The 25,417-nt window shown below is 35.7% G+C and overlaps 1 protein-coding gene across 1 annotated transcript in view; it reads right to left on the bottom strand.

The window, feature by feature from the left end:
- The window catches only part of SMSr (Sphingomyelin synthase related), a 92,179-nt gene that overhangs the window by 16,249 nt on the left and 50,513 nt on the right, over positions 1–25,417 (bottom strand). The window contains exons 4-5 of the mRNA XM_090370588.1: positions 19,018–19,259; positions 837–954 (exon numbers count right to left, since the gene is read on the bottom strand). Coding sequence (XP_090226714.1) covers positions 837–954; positions 19,018–19,259 — 360 coding nt within the window. The remainder of the gene's footprint in view (positions 1–836; positions 955–19,017; positions 19,260–25,417) is intronic.

Raw genomic sequence — 25,417 nt, 5'->3', positions numbered from 1 at the left:
TACCAGCATATTTATAGCTGGGTTTGACCCATGGTGCCTGGGCAGGATGTTGATGGCCATCAGTGGAGGAGGGAGGGGCAACTACTAATGGTACAGCAGTGTGCACATACATGTCCATGTATGTACACAGAATCAAAGTTAGCTATAACTAAGGCTTTTTTTCTGCTGCAACGGCATTCTGGAAGTTAAAAAGAAATAAAAATAGAAAATAATATGTTTAAAACAAAAATTACTTATTATTACTAATGAAGTTGCCACATTGTGCTTTGGTAGAGAGGTAAGCTAAATGCATAGCTTGACTTTGTAATCTTTATAAAAATAAAGATCTTTATTGAAATAATACCTATTAAATTAGTTTTATTAATTAATTTTGTCCAATTTAGTACAGTTTTGTAACTTAATGTTAAATTAGTGATACTTCTGATAAAGGGAAACCTAAGAGAGAGATCAAACTGAAATCCATGAAATAGGCCAAATTTCTAATTAAATTATCTTTGTAGAAAAAAGGAGTTTATTTGCTTACTTAATTTTTTATATCCATTTTTCTATTGTTCTCATATTTCAGATATGTATTCTCTTTATTTATACATTTTTACTTATTATATCAATACTTTTATTATGTTAATACATGCACATTATGTTCAAGTATATTATGAATAAGGGCTATAATGAGCAAAACTATCTGGACCTGTGCTCATTATAATCAAGTCTGACTGTACATAATCCTTGAGGATCACATATAAAAATGTATATAATGCACAACTCCAGTAAAGTTAAGAGCTATGTTTTAGCATGAAAATTTTAACAAATTACTTATTAAACCAAATAAAACTTACTCTTCTTTGGCACTGCAGATGTTTCCCAGGCACAGAGAGTGAGGTAATAATCATGGTTACGCATCGCAGGAGAAATACTGATCCAAATAAGGAAAACATACGGCGCATCAATATAAACCTAAAATATTAATTAAGCATTTAATATTTGTTCACTTTCAATATAAATAGATTCATTAGAATTACATATTCTGAAACAATACAATTTGTGCAGAATTATCATGTTCCTCAACAGCTTTTATTTCATTATTTTTGGGAGCATCAGCATCTGAGCTATCTCTCATTTAAGTTAAGTATTAGTAATGGCAAAAACACAAAAAGCTAGGCTTTTGCTGAATCAACCAAACAAAAGAAAAAAAAAATTATTCACACAACCTTTATCCTTTATATTGGCCATGCAGGAAAATTCTTCTAGTGTTTTTCAAAAATACACTTTTAAATATTTTTAATATTTAAGAATATTTATGAATGTTTAGCTGTAACAATGTCACACAGGGTGTTTTTCGAAAGTGTCATCAACCTTTTGGACATAGGTCCAGAAATGCTTCCCATCAAGTTATAGCCCATTTCTTTTAGTGAAGGTAAGGATGACTGTTAAGTTAAATTTTTTTTATTAAAGTAATTAATGCAAACAGAAAGTGACTGATGTGAACTTTCCTTTACATCAGAGCAAGTGTTTGAAATTGCCGCCTTGAGCAGTAACACATGCCCTCAGAGAGTCTTCTCATAAACTGTTGAACATGTGTGAAAATTCGTGGAATGTTCCAAATTGTGGGACATCTATAATCTGTTCCTGGAGAACATGCATTATGAACTGGAATAGCATATACAAAAGCCTTGAAGTGCTCCCATAGGAAGAAATCCAGTGGATTTAAATCTGGAGAGCTCAAAAGCTATATACTTCATGCACCTATACCAATATAAAAGTTAGGATACTTATTATTGAGAACTTCAAGTGGTGAAGCTAAAATGTAATGGAGCCCCATTATAAACCACATCTAAGCCCTGCTTGAAGGGATGTTTCCAAGGGAACTTCTTCCAGCAATACAAGCAGTTCCTCCTCCAAGAAATGCTATAATTTTGCTCACTGTCTCTCTCTCCAATGATATCAGTGCAAATGCTCCAATGAAACTGTTATTAATACCAAGACTGAATGATAACAGGCTTAATGGTGTTGAGATTGGGTGATATTAGGCTTAAAGTCTAAGTCTGCAAATAATAAAAAAAGATGGCATGGTGGTTAATGACAGTAATCAGGGTTTGCTACTTCAACAAGATCTACAAAAATTAGGCAGATTGGTTGAGAAGTAGCAATTAATTGAAGTTTTAATATTGATAAATACAAGATACTTCATATGGATAGCAGCAATCCCAGAATAATATACCAACTGCATTATGTAATGTTTAGTATAAGGTTAGCATTACTCTCAAGCTTGGACCTTGAATTACCAGAATAACAACAACAGATCACTCACTTTTGAATATACAGTGGATCCTCGTTATCCAAGGATAAATGGTTCCTGAAAATTCCACTTGAAACAGGGACCAAATTTTCATAATCTTTATTTAAATAAAACTAAATGCAACTAAGCATAATATTTTAAGATTCTATATCATATAATATCAGTGTAGATACACTATCATATAATATCAGTGTAGATACACCATAAACAACTCTTAAAGAAAAATACGGTAGCATGTTTCTGTTAAAGGCATCATTTCATCTGTATCTCATATTGTCCTCATCCTTCACGAGTTGCCTATGTATTGCACTACCTCGAATAAGTAATGCTTCACTTGCAATACCAGGGTACCTGCCCACCCACTGATGAAAAGCCAACTAGCTTTGAAATGGTGCTGTCTGGGTGGTGGCGCACACCGAGAATAAGTAACAACAGTCTTCTCTATTAGTGAAGCATTACTTATTTGAGGTAATGCACTACATGCGCCACAATATTTCATATTGTGCTCATCCTACACTACATCATGAAGGATGAGCACAATATGAAATACGGATGAGATGACACCTTTCACACTACTACCGTAGTTTTTCTTTAAGAGTTGTTTATGGTGTATCTACACCGATATTATATAGTAATGTTTATTATGTACTTGTACCTAGTAAAAAATGGATAAAGGAACTGAAAAATTAGAAAATTATTTTATTAGACATTTTTTATTATAACATGTTGCACAATGTAAGGTTAAGTAAAGTTTATTGAAGTTACACAAATTTTCAGTTGTATGAATAAAGAATGAATCCAGAGTTGTTCGTGTGTGTGTGTGTTTTTTTTTCCTCGTATTTTTTCAGATAAAACTGTGTCGTAGCATTTAGTTATGTGTTTAACTTCGCACTTAACTTTTGTTGCACGATCATGAAGATCGTTCTTACAAAAAATATTGAAGTGCTTGGTCAATTTTCTTAAGGGTAAAAGCTTTAATTCTTTAATTTTCAAATACTCGTAACTGCGGGGATTCGGATAATGAATACTCGGATACCCCCCCCCCCCCGTACAATATGAAGATGAAGGATAGAGAGAAACAAAGAGGAGAGATATAATTCTAATCAAAAGTTTCCTGAAGGCTCCATGCTCTTCTGAACAATTTCAGAAGAACACAGTCTGTGTGGTACAATTTAGTGGTAAAGGAAAATTAAAATAATGGGGTGTTCTAGAGAATGCATGATAGCAATAGGTATGATAAGTCTATATGCAACTTTTCAACTTAACGACTGGAAATCACAGACTGGCAACTCAACCTGTGGGGTGAATTTTACAAATCAGCTTGATGACCATCAGCTGTAGAATGTCACAAAGAGAACAAGGGGGAGGAATTCTTTCTGGTCATCACCAGTGAATCTAATATCATCACAAATATGGTTATACAAGAACTAGTAGTAGTAAATTATCATAATATCCTAAGAAAAACATTGAAAAATAAAATTTTGGTAAGAAATGGTAACCAAAAGAATTTTAACACACAAGGTGAATGCCAAGACAAATGAAAAGGGATTAAGCACACTTCATAGAACAGAAATATGCAACATGGAAGCTGGGATTACAAAGTGATAGGAAACTCAGATTTGCTTTCCATCACTCTGTTAGTAAATGTGATGTGATGGCTTCTCTGTTGGCTTCGCATCAGTCTCTTGGCTAATGCATTTTTATGAAAAATGCAGTAGCCAAGAAAGCCTAGAATGAAAAAAAGAATTTTATTCATACTTTGTACATTAATATAAAGAGAGAAAGAGTAACTAAACAGCAACAAACACACACACATAATTCAGCAGAGGTCATTGAGCTATACTGATACCTTACATCAATCTTCACAGTAGAAAGTCCCTTTTAGGGTGGAGGGACATTGTGTTAATGTTTCTGTAACAATATTATGTTTTCAAATGAATGCCACAATACACTATCAAGATCGCTGAACAAAGTGCAAGATTTCTAGCATTCCACTTACCTCACAAAAATATTGAACATCTGTTTTACAACAAAAAGGTTATTGTCTGGCATGACAGGTCTGCATACAGCATAAGTGGCCAATTTGGATTTTATGTCAAGATTGGCTAGACTGTCACTGGAAATCAGGAGTGGCAATTATGCTCCTCACTGAAGATCTTTGAATATTTGGGTGTGTGCAAATTTTTTGATTAACAGATTAGCAGGTGAAAAAGGATGGAATGGCAGTCATATTAACAAGAGCACCAATTCAATTCCTTCAATATTGCTTTTAGCAGCATTTTGGAAGAAAGTTTAATTGGCTCTACACTGTTTGAAAAAAAAATTATCCAGTAGTTTATGACTGACAAAAAATAAAATGGAATACTGGGTGATGAACTTTGTCTGTGCATATGACCCAGTTGAAGACTCAAATGAAAGATGAAATAGAAGAGTTCTTCAATTTCTTAGAAAGAGCAGTAGAAATTACAGGTTGGAGATTTAAAAAGCAAGCTAGGTAATGACAATTATATCTATGGAGATATTTTATGATGAAAATTTGTATACTAAAAGTAAACCCAACGATGATGGTAAAAGGCTACTTACAATTGTGCAAACCATCATCACCATCATCAGCCATTTTCAATCCACTGCAGGATGAAGGCATCTCCAGCAACTTTCCCGTTCCTTCTGTTTTGTGCAATTACCATCCATTTACTATCCACAAACTCATGAATTTCATCTGTCCATCTCCGTCGTTGTCTTCCAGGTTTTCTTCTAGCTTCTCTCGGGTACCATTCTGTTATTCTCTTAGTCCATCTGTCATCATGTCTTCGATGTTATTTGTTAGTTTGTTATTTGGTTTTTAGGAGCATTAGCAGCTAAGGCTATATTGCTCCGGGATATGCGGTGGCCATTCCCTGACCTTTCCGCATCTTCCGTATTTGGTGGTGGTCTTGATTAGACCCCGGTCTAATCAAGAAGCATGTGCTATGCACTGCTGCTCCTTCCCACCCGGCTACGGAGGTGCCTCATTTCTTCGAGCTATGTGTCCTGCCCAAGACCATTTTAGTTCTTTAGTTTTGATAAGAATGTCCTTTACTTGAGTTTGCAGCCTAATCCATATGTTTCTCTTCTTATCTAACAGTCTGATTCCCAGTATAATTCGTAACATTCTTTGCTGTGTAGTTCTCAGCTTCTCTTCCATTCTTTTGGTGAGTGCCCAAGTTTCACTTACATAAGTCATGGTGGGTAGTATACATTGGTTCATTATTTTATGTTTCAGACAAATTGGGATATTGCTCCTCAGTATGTGACTATATTTCCTGAATGCTATCCATCCAAAATTTATTCTTCTCTTGCCTTCCAGCCATTTATCACAGCTGTTATTACAGTTGATGAATTGTCCCAGATAAGTATATGACTCCACATTTTCGATTAATACTCTTTCAATCATTATATCCCTTTCTATGGCATACTTGTTGATCATTACTTTTATTTTAGCCATATTCATCTTTAGTCCAAAATCCTTACTAACTCTGCATAACTGATTAAGATTTTCCTCTAATTCTTTGGGATCGTGGCTTATGACCACAATGTCATCTGCAAAACGTAAATTGTTTAGGTACTCTCCATTCACATTGACTAATTTCTGCAACCAGTCTAATCTTCTGAAAGCTTCCTCAAGGGCAGCAGTAAACAGCTTCATATATATGTCTTCTTGTCGAACTCCTTTCTCAATTTTAAATTTGCTACTGTCTTTGTCTAGTCTAATAAAGGAGGTAGCGTTCTCATATATTTTCTTCAGAATCATAATATATGGGGTATCTATGCCTTGTCTTTCCAGTGCCTGAAACACTACCTTATGCTGTATGGAGTCAAATGCCTTTTCATAATCCACAAATGCCAGGCATAATGGTGTTTTATATTCATTTGCTTTCTCCATTAGCTGTGATATTACGTGACAGTGATCCATAGTTGAGAATCCTGTCCTAAAGCCAGCTTGCTCTTTCAACTGATTCTCATCAAGTATTCTTTCTAATCTGTTAGTAATAACCTTTGTGAACAACTTGTAGATGTCGGATAACAAGCTAATTGGTCTATAATTTCCAATTTATCTCTTTTCTTATGCAGCAAAACTATGGTTGCATTATTCCACTCCTTATGCAGCAAAACTATGGTTGCATTATTCCACTCCTTATGCAGCAAAACTATGATTGCATTATTCCACTCCTTATGCATCACACCTTTTCTTTTGTGCCATGTCTCTTCCTCCCAATTTTATCAACTCTACAGTAACTTCATCTTCTTCCGGGGCTTTCCGATTCTTAATTTTCTTCAACACATGATCTACCTCATCAGGAAGGATATCGGGTATGTCATATGTGTTACTAATTTGCAATTCATCTTCCCCACTGCTGGCATCATTCCCTTGCTCCTTGTATAATTCTCTATAGTAGTCTTCTGCTTTTTGAATTATGCCTTCTCTGCTATTTATGAGCACACCATCACTATTCTTCAGTTTCAGTATCATTTGTCTTTCTGCTCATGGCTGCTGATTTAAGTCCTTTGTTTTCCCTTAATGATTGTTCTACTTTTCTTGTGTTAAATCTTCTTATGTCCTCTCTAAGTCTCTTTCTAATGGCTTTGCATAACTCAGTATACTCAATTTTCTCCTTGTCAGTGTTTATCTTGCTTTTTATTTGTCATCTTCTGTTCATCATGACAAGTGTTTCTTGACTAATTTTTTCTTCTTTGGATTTCTTTTTACCTATAGGTTTCTTGGGCTTTATGGCTTTCAGAAAAGCCATGCACTCGTAATTACAAACACAGTATATTTACTGTTTGTAAATTTATAACAGGAACAAGAAAAGCATAACTGACTATAAAACTATAAAAACAAATTTCAAACAACTAGTTTAAGGTTAGAAAAGGGTTTGAAACTGGAAAGGACCATAATTTTGTATTGATGAAATTTTTGTTGACTAAACTAATAAATCATTACTGGAATATAAAGATAAGTGCAAGAGGGCTAAGCTATGTGAGAAAGGCTAAAAAAAAATCTCAGGAAAGATAGGAATAAATATAAGGAAGGTGGAAAATGCTTTGCTGCTAAATTAAAAATCTCAGAACAGGGAAAATCCACAATTATTGCAATCAAAAATAATGGGGGAGATTAAAACAGAAGCAAAGGATATTTTAAAAGTATGAAGTTAGTACTTTAATTTCATAAATGAAGAAGCCTAAATTTCCTAAATGACAGGAAAATATCCAAATGGGGAAAAATTCTAGATACTATCTCTATTACTGAAATAGAAAAGGTCATAGAAATATCTAGTATGGAAAGACAGTAAGTGTAGATGAGAAGATGTAGATAAGGTCTGACATGCTGAGAGCTGGAGGGAAAACAGTTTGTGGGTTACAATGCAGTCTCCAGAAGTCATTTTTAGGGGAAGGACTAAGCCATTAATTGTACTATTATATAAGGAGGAAAATATAGCTGAATATGGAAATTAGAGAAATTTTGCTCCAAGTGCAGAAAGTAAAATCTATACAATTTCCTTGGAGAAGAGGAAATTGCATAGTAATGCTGACTGGAACCTTGAAGGACAGTCAGGTTTCAAGTCAAACAGAGGATGCCAGGATAAAATATTCACAGTAATACAAACTGCAGAAAAAACACTGGAACATAACAATAACCTGTATTCAGGATTTGTTGATCTTCAAAAAAAAAATGTATGGTAAAGCACTAAAAAAAAATCTGTTCTTGAAAATTTTAGATATATATATATAGCATCATGAATAAGGTAATGAAATAGTGATCAAAGGAAGACTGGAAAATGGTTTAAGGTTAAACATGGCGTAAGGTTGGGATACACCTTATTGCCACTACTTTAATAATTTTCACAGACCATTTAATAAAAGAATATAAGTTAATAAAAAGTTTAGTGTGGGAGACATAAATGTTAGATCATCATTATGTGTTGGGTCCATTGTTGTTTTCTGTATTTATAAATGATATTGATGATGGTATATCGGGCTTAATGTCCAAGTTTGCAGACGATACAAAGGTTGGCAGGGTTGTCAAGGACACTACTGACACTATGCTGCTGCAACAGGATCTGGAAAGGTTGAGCAGATGGGCTGAGAGGTGGCAAATGAAGTTTAACATTGACAAATGTAAAGTACTACACATGGGAAACAGCAACCCCAGAGCAACGTATCAACTCTGTGGTACTACACTGACAGTGGTAGAGAATGAAAGGGACTTGGGGGTGGTTGTGCAGGCAGATATGAAGTTCTCTGAGCAGTGCAGACGGGCTGCAAGAGTAGCTCATGGAGTATTGTCAATGATATACAGGAATTTTTCCAGCAGGGATAAGGAGGTGATTATTCCATTGTATAAGGCGATGGTCAGGCCACACCTAGAGTACTGTATACAGGTCTGGAGGCCTCATTTCAAGAAGGATGTAGAGCTGCTGGAACGAGTACAGAGAAGGGCAACAAGATTAGTGAATGGAACAAAGGGGTGCTCTTACGAAGAAAGGCTTAAGTTTTGCAAATTACAGTGTCTGGAGACTAGGCACCAGCGAGGTGATCTGATAGAGGTGTATAAAGCCTTGAATGGTTTAAGCATGCTCAATGCTGATGGGATTCTTCCTCTAGCTCAGAAAAATCACCTGAGAGGGCATAAATTCAAATTGAGGAAAGACAGATGTAGGATAGACGTGCGGAAATTTGCCTTTAGCCAGCGGGTGGTTGGTTGGTGACTTCCATCCCTTGTGGTGGAGGTTGATAGCCTAAATAAGTTTAAGGCTCAGCTGGACAGGTATTTTGAACGAACAGAGGGGTGAAGTGGAAGTGGGTTTTTTTTTTTTTTTTTTTTGGCTGATGCTGCATAAGCTTGCTTTCTTGCATCAAATGCCTCTACTAATGCTAATGTGCAAGTAATATTGTGCATTATTAAACAGTAGCCTGCAAAATCTGCATGCATTTTTGAATAAAACAGTTAAGGCTGTAGAGCATTTGGCATGAAAATTCATTACACAAAAACAAAAGTTGTGATTATTGGGAGAGAGACAAAGAAAAATAAGAGTGCAGACTAAATAACCAGAAAAGTTGGAAGAAGTTAGTATTTTGCATATCCAGAAACAGTTTTTACTAAAGATTACACATAAAGAAAAAACAGAGTAAGTAAAGCAAGAAGTGTAGGAAACCATTAAACAAATTAATTTTAAGCAAAAGTGAATGAAATTAGCCACAAGACAAAATTAGCTATTGCTAATATAGATTTTAAGCCTATTTTGACTTATAAAGCTGAGCTGAGCTTATCAGGGTAAGAAATAGAGGAAGTAATCAAAAATTAGTATCTTCAGAAATTAGAGTTTAAACCTTAGAAATGAGCAAAGCTTCACCTCATCATCCACTAGATATCTATTGTAAAACAAATGCTCATATCATATGATAACATGAGAAACTGGATCAAATGTTCATCATATTATATTACACATGAGAAATTGAATCTAATACTCACAATATATCATACATGAGAAACTGAATAAGCTAATCAACTCCAAATATTTAATGCAAGGAACTTATCAGAAAATAAATTAAACAGAAATGAATCATATGCTTAGAGATTAACTTAAATGAAACATATATATATATATATAGCCATGTAAAACCAAAGGAACAAACTCAATGAAACATTTCAAAGTTAACTTTATATTTTTCCATAAACTAAAAAAAAAAAAGATTTCTGATTACAAAGAGAAACTGCTCTGTAGGTATTTATGTATGTGTATAGGGCAGAGGCTTATCAAGGTTATTTGACACCAGTGGCAATGAAATATATTGCTCCCCCTCTTACTGTACATAACATATGTACAAACTTGGCCAAATTACATAGAAATCTTCATTATATATATATATACAGAATATAAGTAATAGGTACAGGAGTGGTAATAAGAGAAATATATGGTAGAATATAAACCTGGGTTACTACTATGTAGGGTAGAAGGCACCCAACGACTATAAATAAATAAATGCTAGTAGGTTATGCTTTTAATGTGGAGAAAACAGCAGGTAGTGTAATCAACCAACAGGTTAGATAACATAGAAAGGCAGTCATAAAATAACACAATTCGAACCTGCAACAAAAAGTCAAAAATATTATAAGTATTTAGTGCTGTATTTCAGATGATTTCAACATCGTTAACAAGGGCCAGCCAACAAAATGCAGCAAAAAGTAATGCCTCTGTTTCTAACATAAAATATACGTAGCACGTGGTAAAAAGATACCAGGCTTTTTAGTTTATTATTGATGTTCTGAAGTCATGTTAATTGTAATGCTAACATATATATCATGGCTGACCTGACAGAGGCAGAGAAATGATAGATAATAAGGAATACAGGTAGTAAAGCAATACTAAAAGTCACTGAAAGTTGAAATCCCAAGATGGAGCAGCTGGTCAGGGATCGTACTTACTGATTTCACAAGCTGGAGAAGAGGGAACGGTTGTCTGGTGTGCTGCAGTGAGGGAAAGAATGCTACGTGCATGTTTCAATGGCTATATGGTATGTGTGTAAAAGCGACCTCAGGCACTGGAAAGCAGTAAGACGTACGGGACTGACGGGGGGAATTAAACACAATGAGGCCACGTATCTGAGGATAGGATAGAGGGCATAACGTATAAAATAGCGTGAAAAAGATGCTGAATTTTGTATGAGGCAAAGTCAGTATATGTATAGTAGTAAAATTGCATCTTGATATTGCTTTCGAAATCTAATCGCACACAAGAAATAAAAGATAGGGATTCAGAACAGTAAAAAGTAATGTGAAGATGAGAGCGATTGGTAGTGCTAGGGTAGTCGGGGGTCGCTAGCCCGTTCCTGAAGTAGGACCCGAACATAATTTCTGGGACCGTGTCTCGTGTGTTTAAGTCAGTAATGTTAATAATGGTGAAGGTAGACCATTATATTACCATTTAGGTAATATTACCAATCATGATGAAAATATAATTACATATAAAAAAAAATACTCCTATGATAACCAGTTGGTGGGCACAAGTTTTCTAGACCGTGAGACACCAAAAAGGTTAAGGTGTATTGCCTATGCATTATTTACACACCCTGGATGTAGAGGATATCATTATGCTAGTATATCTGTAATATCTAGAGATTGGTTAATTATATTTTTATATTTTAAGATTTGGAATGCTTTGTTGAAGTGGTTCAACTGAACTATCAATGTTCAGATACATTGACGACCTACTGGTAATAAACTGTACCAACTTCATACAATGGTTTGTCAACATTAACCCTCCAGAACTGACTCTAGAAAAAACCAATGACAACTATCATACAGCAAATTACCTAGATTTGAATATTAATGGCTCACAAACATCTATCAACATCTACAATAAAAGAGATTCCTTCAATTTCGATGTTGTCAGCTATACACACTGGCACTCTGATATCTCGAAAAAAGTTCATGCAAACATTATTATTTCACAATGCATCAGAATAGTTAACATATGTAACCTGACCGGTTGCACCATCTCATGATTTCAACTTTCAATGACTTTTAGTATTGCTTTACTACCTATATTCCTTATTATCTATCATTTCTTTGCCTCTGTCGGGTCAACCATGATATATACGTTAGCATTACGATTAACATGATTTCAGAACATCAACAATAAACTAAAAAGCCTGGTATCTTTTCACCACATGTTACGTATATTTCATGTTAGAAACAGAGGCAGTACTTTTTGCTGCATTTTTATGGCTGGCCATTGTTAACGACGTTGAAATCATCTGAAATACAGCACTAAATACTTACAATATTTTTGACTTTTTGTTGCAGGTTCAAATTGTGTTATTTTATGACTGCCTTTCTACGTTATCTAACCTGTTGGTTGATTACACTACCTGCTGTTCTCTCCACATTAAAAGCATAACCTACTAGCAGGTGTGTGTGTGTGTGTTTCTTTTTAATGGTGTTTGGACATAAGTATTATTGTGCATACAAATCTGGTAATCAAGTTAGCCCAACAAGGTTATCTTAATTCAGCATGGCCTATACATATTAATTTTAAGAAGTATATTACTATATGATAATGAATTTTTCATTACCTTCAGCTAAAATTATATTAAAACTAATGGTTATGTTTATGTCAATACTAATTATAAATAACAATACATTTACATATATTATAATATAGAACATTCCATCATGTGGCCATCAATCCCCTACTTCTTCGGGGGCTTTGAGTGGATTGACAGCCCATCTGATGCATTACATCAGATGGGCTGTCAATCTGTCAACCTGTCAAAGCAAAAAAAGAAACTAAAATGATAAAAATGAAAAATACGAGTAAGTACATTAGAAATGATTTTTATTGCAGTATGTTCATAGTAAAAGAATATAAATGAAGTATGTACTGTATTTTTATTTTGAAAAATAACCGATCAGCTTAGTTTGCACAGTTTTTTTCTTCTTTTTATCTGCATACATCTCTTTATACCATTGAATTTCATTTTGCAACACCTGCCTTACTTTCATACCTCGTTCGATGTTTAGGTCTAGAAGAACACTCGGCCCATTACATTTCTTCTTTCCACTCATATTTGCATATAATGGTGTAAGGTTTTTAAAAAATCTTTTAATAAAAAAGTACACAGCAAAAAATATTTGTACAGCTTATGCACAATCAATGACCTCACCGCTCGGAATCTAAAGTGTTTACTAATGTATGAATACTAGCAGAGTACGTATATAATGGGAGTTTTGACAACAGTCAGAATGGCCTTGAATCCATAACACATTAGCCTACGTTCTGGCATTATAATACATACATACATACATATCAAATGTATTGGTGCATAACGCAGTTAATTTTTTTTCAATTTGTAAACTGCGCTATAGCGAAACCCACACTGTTCGAAGCCACGCTATGCGAGGTATTCCTATATATATAAAGTATTCCTTTATATATATTCCTATATTCCGAGGTATTCCTATATATATATATATATATATATTAAAAAATAAATAAATAAAAAAAATATCACTCATGACTCATGTTTTAAAAACCTATTTTAACCTTTCTTTGTATAATTAACTTTGTATCTCTTTCTAAAAATCACAAAATTTTTATCTTTGGATCTCTTTGTACATAGTTAACTTGTCTCTGTACATATTAGTGAATCAAAGACCCTAAAAACATGAGTTAAGCGTGATTTTTTTTTTTTTTTTTTTCATTTAAAAATTTAATTCAGTATGGGTGGATCAAAATTTTAAAGTAAAAAACAGATTTCATCACAGAAATCCAAAACTTAGCCAATTTATTTGGTTGTTCAGACTGTTTGGATCTACTGTAATAATTGTCCTCTTGTTCCAATAAACTGATTAAATACTTCATGTACTTAGTATGAACCTACTTGGTAAATCATACCCTTTTATATTTCTTACTATCCTGATACATTCCTTTTACCTATTTAAGCTCCTGATAACTTGTAACCACTGGTAACTTGTGTGTTCATTTCTCTTTTCTTTCCACATAGTTTTGCCCAAGTTTCCTCACTGAGAATATCCAGTTTCCTTAAAACAATGCTCAAAGAGCATTCAGATATAATCATAATTTTTACTAACAACTATATTTGTTCTTTTGACCTTTACTTTCTCCCATTTAAGTTTCCCTGAACTTTTAAAGCTGCTTACAGAATATATGCCTGCCATCATTATAAATACCAACCCACCCTTGGGCTGCCTGTGGTTCAATGGTTAGCATGCATAAGCGTAAAGGAGATTGTGCATTAAAGCCTGCACACAGCTAAAAAAGGCATATGGCCTATTTGAGATCGTGGTCTCAAAAATCCAGCTGTGTTCGATAATTCCATTTGAAAAACTCTTCTGAGTTTTGGCCATCACCCAACATAGCCAAGTGGTTAAGTGTGAGAATGCAACAGTAGATGTGTTTGAGTGGACTGTGGTTCAAGCTAATGTGATTGCTAAATATAGTTAACAATTGTATTCATGATTGAAATGATTAATAATTGTAAACTCCTCTGACCTACTGGCTCAACATAGCTAAGTAGTCAAGCACATTCTGCACATGTGTAAGAGAACCATTGTTTAAGTCAACATAACTACTGAATACAATTAATAATTGTGTTTATTGTTGAAATGATTAACTGTAAACTTCTCTGAACTAGGGGTCATGCTGAAGATATTTAACTCCTGACATGTTGCCATTATGGATGTTATCGTATACTTTGCACCTTCCTTTGCCTCTAAGTATACAATAAAGAAGATTTATAATTCATGATGGTATTTCCATAGTGGGCTGTCAAAGAAAACAAATTCTGACTGTGTAACAAACCTTTGTTACAGTGTAACAATGTATTTCTGGAAACCTTTGTATTAGCAAATGCCCTCATACTTTCTCCATTCTATGGAATTCAATCTTTGCTAAACAAATTGCTTTAAAAAGTAATCAGAAAGATACTGTTATCAGGCTATGTTTATAAAAATCTAACCTCCACTTGATAGAAAAATGCCTTATGAGCAGCAAAATGAAGCAAACAAGATAAAGTTTAATCACTCATACATCTTAAAGTCATTCGTTAACACTGGGAATATAATTCTACTTTGTGCAATAGGCTTTTCATTCCTGATAAAAGTTATCCACATTCCATATTACAAATGGAGATTTTTGTAAGAAACAGCAAACACAAGCTATAATAATGATAATATGCTTACTTCTAAATCCCAGTTTCTGAGAAGTGTACTGGCCTAAATCAAGGAGAACAAACACTCCAAAGTTAGCACCACTCTTTCACCACTTCTCATTACCCCTTCATCATTCACATTCAAGGTGTCACCTTAGGTTTAATATTATAGTAAATGGGTGATTTTCTCAGCCCATACATGAGTTACTCATAGCCATCACAATGCACATTGCCGGTACACCAGTGGATTAAAACATTTTCTAACTACCTGAAATAATAATAAAAAAATAAAAATAAAAACCTATTGGCATAAACTATCCCACCTTTTTGAGAATCAGTGGGATAGGTACAGAGACTGCAGAATCCTGCCAAGCATATGTCTGTTTTGTGGACCACAATTCACAAGGTCTTGATGACCTTCCACAATTACTCTACATGTTCACACACACTTTTTTCCTTTTACACATGTGTCAATCCACTTCCATATATATGATGATGCTAGTGAATGGCACAGACTTAATGCTGCAAGGAAACAAAAACCATTCAATGAAAGTGCCTTAACAATATATCAATTAGGCAATGCCTCACCCAAGGTATTACTATTGTGTATAAGGAAGCACTGGGCTTTTGCTGCACTAGGCAAAAAAAAAAAAACAAAAAAAAAAACATAATAATAATAATTAAAAACCACTTATTTGACTCCCTCAAGTAGGTGTATATCCAGCTGGGCTTTTAAATTTCCCCAAATTTCAGCCTCAACTACCAACCGAGGCAACTTATTTACAATAATCAACAACTTGCTAGCTAAAGAAAACTTCCTACATTCCAGTATCAACCTCTTACCCCACCCTTAATTTGAATTTACAGCTCCTAGTCTAGAAACCAGTTATAACAGTGAAAATTTAACGTCTATTTTACTTTCATCTCTCAGAGGCTTATGCACCTCAATCAAATCTCCTCTATGGTAACTAGTTTCCAAGCTCTACAGTCCATATATTCGAAATGTTTCCTCACATACATTACATTTTTTCAATGACACAGACCACACTGCCTGTTTTTGGACCCTTTCAAGAAGCTCATTGTTTTCTTTTAGGTGTGGACTCCATACCTGGACATAATGTTCCAAGTGTCTCAAAATTGTGTTATACAGTGGCATTATGACTTCCCTATCTGAACAAGCAAATGTTTGATAAATCGATAAAATGTGGCTGAAAATGTAAGAGACCTGGGATAATTAGCATTAGCAGAGGTATGTGATGCACGAAAGAAAGCTTATACAGCTTTCTTTTGTGCATCATATACCTCTGCTAATGCTAATTATCCAAAAAAAAAAAAATTTCCATTTCAACCATCTATTCACTCCAAAGGTTTGTCCACTTCTTCCTTGAATTTATTAAAGCTATCAACTTCCACAATAACAGATGGCAGTTTGTTCCAGCAATCAACCACCTGCTGCTAGCTAAAGGCAAATTCTGCACATCTTTCGACAACTGTCTTTCCTCAATTTCAGTTTATGTCCCCTCAGGTTTGTAATCTGAGCAAGAGGAAGAATCCCATCAGCATTGAGTCAGCTCAATCCATTCAAGACCATATACACCTCAATCAGATCACCTTGCAGGTGCCTAGTCTCTAGACACTGCAATTTGCAGAACTTAAGCCTTTCTTTGTAAGAGCACCTCTTTGTTCCCTTCACCAGTCTTGTTGCCCTTCTCTGTACTCATTCTAGCAATTCTACATCCTTCCTAAAATGAGGTTTCCACACCAGTATGAAGTACTCAAAGTGTGGCCTGACCATTGCTTTATACAAAGGGATAATCACCTTATCCCTGCTAGCAAAATTCCTATATATCACTGACAAGACTCTATGACCTACTCTGGCAGCCTCTCTGCACTGCGCAGAAAACTTCATATCTGACTGCACAATTACCTCCAGGTCTCTTTCATTCTCAACCACCCTGAGTGTAACACCACCCAGATGGTACACTTCTCTGGGGTTACTGCTACCCATATGCAGTAGTTTGCATTTGTCAATGTTAAACTTTAGTTGCTATTTCTCAGCTCATCTACCCAACTTTTCCAGATCCTGTTGCAGCAGCAGCAGCGTACTTACTGTCATTACTGTTATTAACAACCCTGCCAATCTTTGTATCATCTGCAAACTTTGACATTAAGCTTGATATACCTTCATCGATATCACTGATAAATATACAAAACAACAATGGGCGCAACACTGAACCCTGGGGGACACCACTAATAACATTAGTCCTAGATCGTAGATATAGCTTAGCTTAATTTATAACATTAGTCCACAAAGGGCTGTGCCCATTGATTACTGCTCTCTGTCTTTTCCTACTTGACCATCCTTTTATCCATTGTAACAACTTGCCCTTAATGCCACAATGCTCCAATTTGTATAGTGGTCTTCCATGTGCAACAATATCAAAAGCTTTCCTGAAATCCAAGTATATGATACCAAAATTATTTTTTGCATCCAGTTGCTTTGTGACCACGTCATAGTATCCAATCAAATTGGTCAGACAAGACTTCCCCTTAACAAACCCATGCTGTGTTTAAATTATTACTGCAGTCTTGTCTAGACGATCCTGTAATGCTTCTTTAACCAGTGACTCCATCTATTGTTGTTTAATGGCACAAGGGCTGCTAAGGCCATATTGTGCCTACTCCCTCTATTATTTTCCCTGGAACAGAAGTCAAACTAACAGGTCTGTAATTACTCGTGTTACCCTTTGATCCCCTTTATGAATAGGAGATATATTTGCACATCTTCAGTACGTGCTCACCATTATGGCTAAGGGTTTGCTTACTTCCTTTGTCACTTCCTTTAATATAACTGAATAGATCCCATGACCCCAGGTGCCCTTCTTATGTTTAACTTCAACAATGTCTCCTCCACTCTGCTCTCAGTTATTACAAAATCATTCAATTCTCTGTCAGAGTTTGATAAACATTTGGTCTTTTCCTCCTTGAATAACTCCTCAGGTGTGAATTTAGATGCAAAATACTCATTTAGTTTGGAAGCTATCTGAAAATGATCATCTACAGTCAAACCATAAGAATAGTAAATATAAAAGTAGAAAGTAGGGAAAAAAAAAGTAAAAAAAGTATTAAATAATGAATGTAAATGACACACTCTGTCAAAAATATAAAATATCAAGAACAGTATTGTGATATTCACCATTTACAATTCAGCATGTTAAAAGTTTTTTCTGCCTTGCTTTGCCATAAACCAAATTCTCCCAAAGGAGTCACAGAATTTTCATAGACACCGAATTGTCGTAGCCACCATCTGTCACCAAATTGTTGCATGCAGCAAACTGTCATGCACCAATTTGTGATATACAGCAAACTATCATTCACCAAATTGTTGTCTATAGCAAATTATCATTAACTGTCATATAACAAATTGGCATGATCCCAAAGCAAACAAAGTTCAGGTATGAATAATGTGTTATACATTGTTCATGCCTGATAGTCAAGTCTCGGTTTAGAGAATGTCTACAGAATGCTGCCCACCAAACTACATCAATATACAGAAGGGAGTAACATGGTGGAGCTGCTTCTGATGGTTCAGAGTGGGACCAATGGTTACCATACCTCTTGATGACACACTGTTTACTGGCATTTTGTCTACGAAATTGCACCTTTCACAGCAATATAATATCTCTCACATAATGCTTTTTACAATTGGCCTGGCTCTCCCAGAGCCAATACCACAATAAAACTTCATAAACTATAGAGCTGGATCAGAGTAGGGCTAGTCTTCAGCAACAGTGATCACAACTGCATTCATTAGAGAGAAAGGATGTTAAATTTCAGATGGATGTAAGCTGGTTACAAGTTTTCCATGAATGATCACTGATGTCATTAGACCAAAGTTAGATTCATATGTTATTAATGCAATAATAAAATTCCATTTTTGTCAGAAAGTCTGTTATCTGAATACTTTTGAGAGAATAGAATGAAAGTATAAGCTAATTAAGAATACTCACCTGTGTTTATGAAAGACAAGAATGGCCGCCCAAATGAAAAACAGTACAATTCCTGTAAATTCACACATTGAAAAAGCCCAAGGAATTAAGGGGACATTGTCTAAAAATATATCTGGCAATGGAGGATATGTCTGTGTATCTGGAACTCTATCGTGAACAATTACCATTACGATGGCTGTAATCCAGGTCACAAGAAAAAAATACAACATCCCAACAATAGTTTTCCATAATTCTGGCTTCAGCTGTAAGGAAAGAATATTTTAATTGTAACTTAGATAAAATCAAAACTTTAAATCATATTATTTAATTATGTTAGACACTCTGCATTTATTATTAATTAGCCTAAACCTAGTTAACAGGTATCATTAAAGGTGTAGTATACTTGCTATTCAAAGAATGTGAAAGGAAATTTGTAGTTCCAAAACACATCACCAATGAGGCATATGCTAATGCAAGTTGAAGCAATGTTTTTAATCAACCTGTTCTATGCATTAACTGTTCTTGTTTAAATTGAATCTCAATTTAAACAAGAATGGGTAATGCCAAATGGTATCCCAAACATTTTGCTTGGTATAAAACAGCCAGCATAGTATACATGATCTTTCTAAACATATGAACACCAGATATCAAATAGATTTGAATTTGTTGAACAGGAGTTTTGAAACCTTCAAGTGATAATTTGAAGTGGGGTGGGAAGAGAATAAGTGGAGGAGCAGTGTCTTGCATAAAGAGATTCTGCAGGCACCATGTGGTTGGAACAAAGGATAATTCAAAATTGGGCTGAGATTTACATTCACCATATATACAAGGGGAGGTTGACAAATTTCTAGCATCTTGTAGAAGGAATGCTGGAAAGTTGTAAAAACCCATTTATTTTTCAATATAATCTCCCTTTAAGTCAACAGACTTTTGTAACCCACAACAAGTAAAATTCAGAAGATTTTGGCTGCATCCATAACAGCATTGTCATTGTCAAATTTATAATCTTCAAATCATTTTTGAGATTTGGAAATAGAAAATAGCCCAATAAAGATAAATCCAGTGAGTATGGCAGATGCTGTAATAGGTCAACTCCACATTCGTGCAGTGTTGCCTGAGTGTCACAAATGCTACGTGCACTGGTGCATTGTCTTGATGCAAGATAACTCCTTCAGCCAATTTCCCATGCCTCTTAGGAATTCTAATTGAGAATAATTCCTTGTGAAAGCATATCACTACATTAGAATAATACTTGGCATTGATAGTTGCGCCTCGTTCCACGAAATCAGCCACGATCATTCTTTCTGCATCACAGAGGATGGATGTCATCTCTTTCAAAGTCGACTTCTGCACCCAAAGCTTTTTAGAAGAGGGATGCTTTCACTGTTTCCACTGTTCTTTTGTTTTGGGTTCAAATTGGTGCATCCATGTTTTGTCCATAGTGACACGTGTTCTGATGGACATTTATGAGAGCTGAAAGAACAGGGTAGATGCATTTAAAAAAATAAAAATGGGGACAAATCAAGCTGTCAGCTGCCCAATTCAAAGCCAGCACCCTTTCTTGTGCACCGGGCAATACAGCAGAAATCCCCAGGGCAGAATGCATTGTTCCCAATGGAAGTAATTATTGTAAATGACATCATTGTCAGGCAATGAAAATGGGAAATGATGTGCAAAAAAGGTGGAATAAGACCAGGGTATGTCTGCCAGGGGCAAAAGGAGACTACGTTTAGAGATATCATCTTTTAAGGCATGAAAAGTGATATTGTTATAAATGTGGGCACTAATAATGTTAAGTAGGATAAAAGAGACTTACTTAACAAGTCAGGGCAATGTTTGGATAAAAAGTCATAAGTTGGGATTAAATTTGAAATTATATGCAGTCTTGCTCAGACACGATAGAAGGGAGTACATGTTGCAAGAGTTGTTAATCAATTCGGCCCTGGAGAGAATGTGGAAAGAATTTTTCCCAGTGTCTGTGCTTCTTAACAGGATAGACAGTTTTTACAGGGATGGGACACACTTAAATAGAAGCAGTGCAAAAATATTCACTGAAAATATCGAGGCAGCATTAAATGAATAAGAAAACTTGCACCTTGGGGAGGATACACAGAATAACAGATTAACTAGAGCTGTGGGCAGAGTGAAAGCGATTCTTCCACTTATTCTATTGGAACATGCAGCAGAATAGAAAGCAAGGTGTCGTGAATTAAAAGCACTGCTTTGTGTCATCACGAAACAAGTAAATACATGGGCTGTGTCAGGTTAAACTATGAGTAAAAACAAGTGCATATATACTTGAATGTACACTAATGCTAAGAGCATAATAAATAATTTTGATGAATTTGAATTACTGGTTAAGTCATCAAACACAGACATTGTGGGGATATCAGAGACATCAATTAGACAAGGGATACAGAATTTGAATATGGTGAGACAATGTGTACAGAAAGGACAGATGGTACATAAGGTGGAAGAGTTATGCTCTTAGTTAAGAAACATAATAAATCTCAGTCAGCATATCCAGTCGACATGGGTGGCCAGTGCAATGTCACTCACCCAATAGCAAAACTTTTGTTGATTTATTGGATGATGTTTTCTACAGCAGTATATGTTGGAGAATCAACAAGAGGAAGTAATAATATTGATCTGATAACCAAGAGCAATTCTTGCATTAAGAATATGCAGGTAAAAGACCCTCTCAGGCAGTGATCAGAGTGTGCTGTGGGATTTATTTAAAGACATAACTAATGTCAAGGGCAAAAGGAAGGGCATTTGCTTTCGTAAAGGTGACTACAGTAATCTCAGAGAGTTTTTAAGTTCTACAGAGCGGGCTGTCTAATGATGTTAACAACAGCAAATTCAAATGAGAAGCAGTCAGAGAAGCAATTGTAGAAGTTACCAGGCTTTTCATATCAATTAAGAAATACCATTCCAGGCTTTGATTTAAATAAATATTGGATGAATTGATGATTAATGTTTTTTGACTTGCTCAGTAAGACAGCCACATGTGGGAGTCTGGGAACAAGACTATAGGTGTGAGGACGTAGACTTCTTGAAATCTTGCAAATGGATAAGTTTTCTTATAAATTTTATCACAATTTTGATTAGTTAACATATTAATTTGTGTTTTACACACACATTAAATCTTAATAAAGCTTAATACAACAATAAAGCTTAATAGCATTCGTTAAGTTCTTGAGCTTGTCACAGACATTCTCTCAGATATGCCAGACAAACCGTACTTGCTACCTAGGAGTCTAAAATGCTGATGAAACTGATATTCGGGTGGCACTCAAGTCAAGTGGACCCAATTTCAGCGAAGTCTGGACAGTCTGTGACAGCCAAATCCTCTGCTTGCACCTTCACGATGGTGGGACTGTTAGTAATCCTGGGTATAACCTCCATGAACAAGCACACTGTGGGTGACCACAAAGGTGTGAACCAACGTAAGCAAGGGTTGAGTTGTGGCGCCCACACCACATGGAGGAATGCCGCCCTCTGTGTTACCAGGCAATACTACCACTTTGCTTACTGGAGGCTTGAAGTGGTGGAATCCATGTGGAGTCCTCTCCATACCTAAGTTCTGGTCAACCCTTCCCATCTCTTCCATCATGCAGTATGACTGATGACTTTTGAGGTTAGGATGAACATCACGGCGAGATCCAATCTTCCTTACATTTCGAGGGTACAGCTCTAAAATGGTGTTCACAGGCCAGCCGCTAGTTAGTATACTGGACCAAATCTATTGGTAACTCTCTAGGAGGCTTCCGGATCATCTTGCTTCCTCCACCCTGCCAGATAGTGCCTGGAGGGAGTCTAGTGTGTACGTGGGGGGGGTGCATTGTCGAGGCTAAGTTATATCAAGGATCTGGGTATATTCTCACTATATGTGCACAATATCCAAAAATTTCATTACTTTATACAGCATGCCCCCCCCCCACTTTTTCTTACTATTGAATACACCATGAATTGTCAAACTAATAAAGTAAGTTTATCTGCTAAAAGAGCTAACCCTCCCAAACACTTCCTAGTTCATTTAACATATATACGAAGTCTCAATTCTAATCTCAACAATGTTCATTTCCGCTTGCAGTCTGCCAAACCCCATGTACTTTTTCTGACAGAATCTCAGTTATTAGTTGATTCAACTACTGCTCATCTCAGTCGCCCAAATTAGTCGTTATATGATTCCTTTTGCTTCGAAGGTAGTACTTATGTATATGTCTGTTCCGATATTCCCTGTCAGAGACATGGTAATTTGGAATCACCTCTTTTCTTCTCTGGCTTAAAATCAATCTACCTCATTCTGTCAAATTCATCTGTTGTCTCTACCGTACTCCCAACTCCACTAATCACTTGGAGCTCTTTGACTTCCTCTCTTTGCAACTTGACTTTCTCTAGTCCAACTTTCCTAACAGTGAGGTAATTTTCCTTGGTGATTTTAATGTTCACAACTCCAGCTGGCTTCATTTTCAAGTCACACTGATCCAGCTGGTCGAGATGCTGAGGCTTTTGCAATTACTAATGACCTCACAAGGATTGTTCATTTAACTACCAGAATACCGGACAATCCTAATCATACAGCGAACACGCTTGATCTTTTTCTCAAAAACAACCCTTCTAAGTACACGGTCAAAGTGGGTGGCCCATTAGGCACCTCAGATCACAACTTGGTGATTGTCTCTTCTCCAATGGAGCCTTTATCTCATGGCTATTCCCAACCTCATGTTGTTTGGCATTACTAGGATGCAAAATGGGATGACCTGCGAGATTTCTTTTCTTCTTTTCTTTGGTTGGATTACTGTTTCAAAACTTCTGATGTCAACATTTGCTCAAATCATATCAGTGAAATTATTCTTGTACGACTGGAATCCTTTATTCCACACTCCACTTTAAAATCTCATCCTTCATATAAACCTTCGTTTTCCAAGAAATGTGCTAAGACTGTTCAAGAGAAGAATGTTGCATATCGTAATTGGCTTTTTTCCAATTCTTCAGTTTCATTTTCTGCCTACACTAATTGTAATAATTAATGTACACAGTTCATGCAGTGTAGTTAGCTCACAATAATTGTAAAGCAGTTATTAATCAGTCCAAACTAGATTTTGAACAGGCTAAAAGTAGAAAAATTCCTTCTTGCCCTAACGGTAGCCGAGCATACTGGTCTCTTGCCAAAGCTATTGGCTGCAACTTTTGCTCATCTCTTCCAACCTCTGTCAAAACTAGACAGTTGTGTTGTCACTTCAGCCAAGGATAAAGCTGACCTGCTAGTATCCCATTTTTCATCCAACTCTTGTATTAATGATCTTGGTAAAACACTTCCCACCATTCCCAACACGCTCCATTCAAGGCCACCTGTGGTCTTCCGTCAAAAGGATGTCAGGACTAAACTTAATGCTCAAAGTTCCAGGTCCTGATGCTATTTCTCCACTTGTTCTCAAAACCTGTGTTTCTGAACTTACTCCTGATCTTTGCCACCTTTTTTCACTTTCTTATTCTAAAGGTGTTTTTCCTTCTAATTGCAAATTTGCTCATATCTAGCCAGTTCCTAAAAAGGGTGACAAATCTCTCCCATCCAATTATCTCTAATCTTTCTAAAGTAATGGAGAAATCAATTAACTGCCAACTCAAACTACCTAGAAACTTCCATCTGATCAACAATTGCCATTGTGAACTCCATTAGCGTCAATCCACTGGTGATATTCTGGCTTATGTTACTCATGTATTGGCAAATTCAATGGAAAAGTTCAGTGAAACACAAGCAGTTGCTCCTGACATCTCAAAGGTTTCGATCGTTTTTTGACATAAAGGTCATTTAAACAAGCTTCCATGTTATGGTTTGCCAACTGTTTTTGTAATTGGTTATACAGTTTTCTCTTTGACCACTCACTGTGGGTGATGGTAGATGGCTCTCTGTCTTCTAACTTCTCTACTAATGCTGGTATCCCCCAAGGTTCGGTTCTTTCCCCCACTCTTTTCCTCTTGTATATTAACGACTTCTTCCATTGACTGGAAATCCTATCCATAGTTTTGCTGATGATAGTACATTGCATTCCACTTTCCACTTTGAGAAACCTTTCCCTGCTCAATCAGCTTCTCGAATATCCGATACCAATTCCTTAAATGCCGATCTCCAGGTAATTCTCCAGTGGGACAAAGACAACTTAGTTGATTTCAATCATTCTAAACTCAGTCTTGTCTTATATCTCACAAAAAGGATTCTTCTGCTCCTATGCTTATCTTTGGTGACACTCTGATTTCTAGGCAAGATGATATATCTCTTTTGGGGATTACCCTGACTTCTAATCTCTTTTGGACAAGCACATTACAAATATTGCTTCCTCTGCATCTAAAAAACTTGGTTTTCTCTTTTGCTCTCGGCATTACTTTTCTTCAAAACTGCTGTTCACTCTGTACA

This window comes from Mastigoproctus giganteus, chromosome 3 (assembly GCF_048544385.1).
Source record: "Mastigoproctus giganteus isolate SK-2022 chromosome 3, ASM4854438v1, whole genome shotgun sequence".
NCBI classification, from domain to species: Eukaryota; Metazoa; Arthropoda; class Arachnida; order Uropygi; family Thelyphonidae; genus Mastigoproctus; species Mastigoproctus giganteus.
This window is presented reverse-complemented; position numbering and strand designations above follow the sequence as displayed.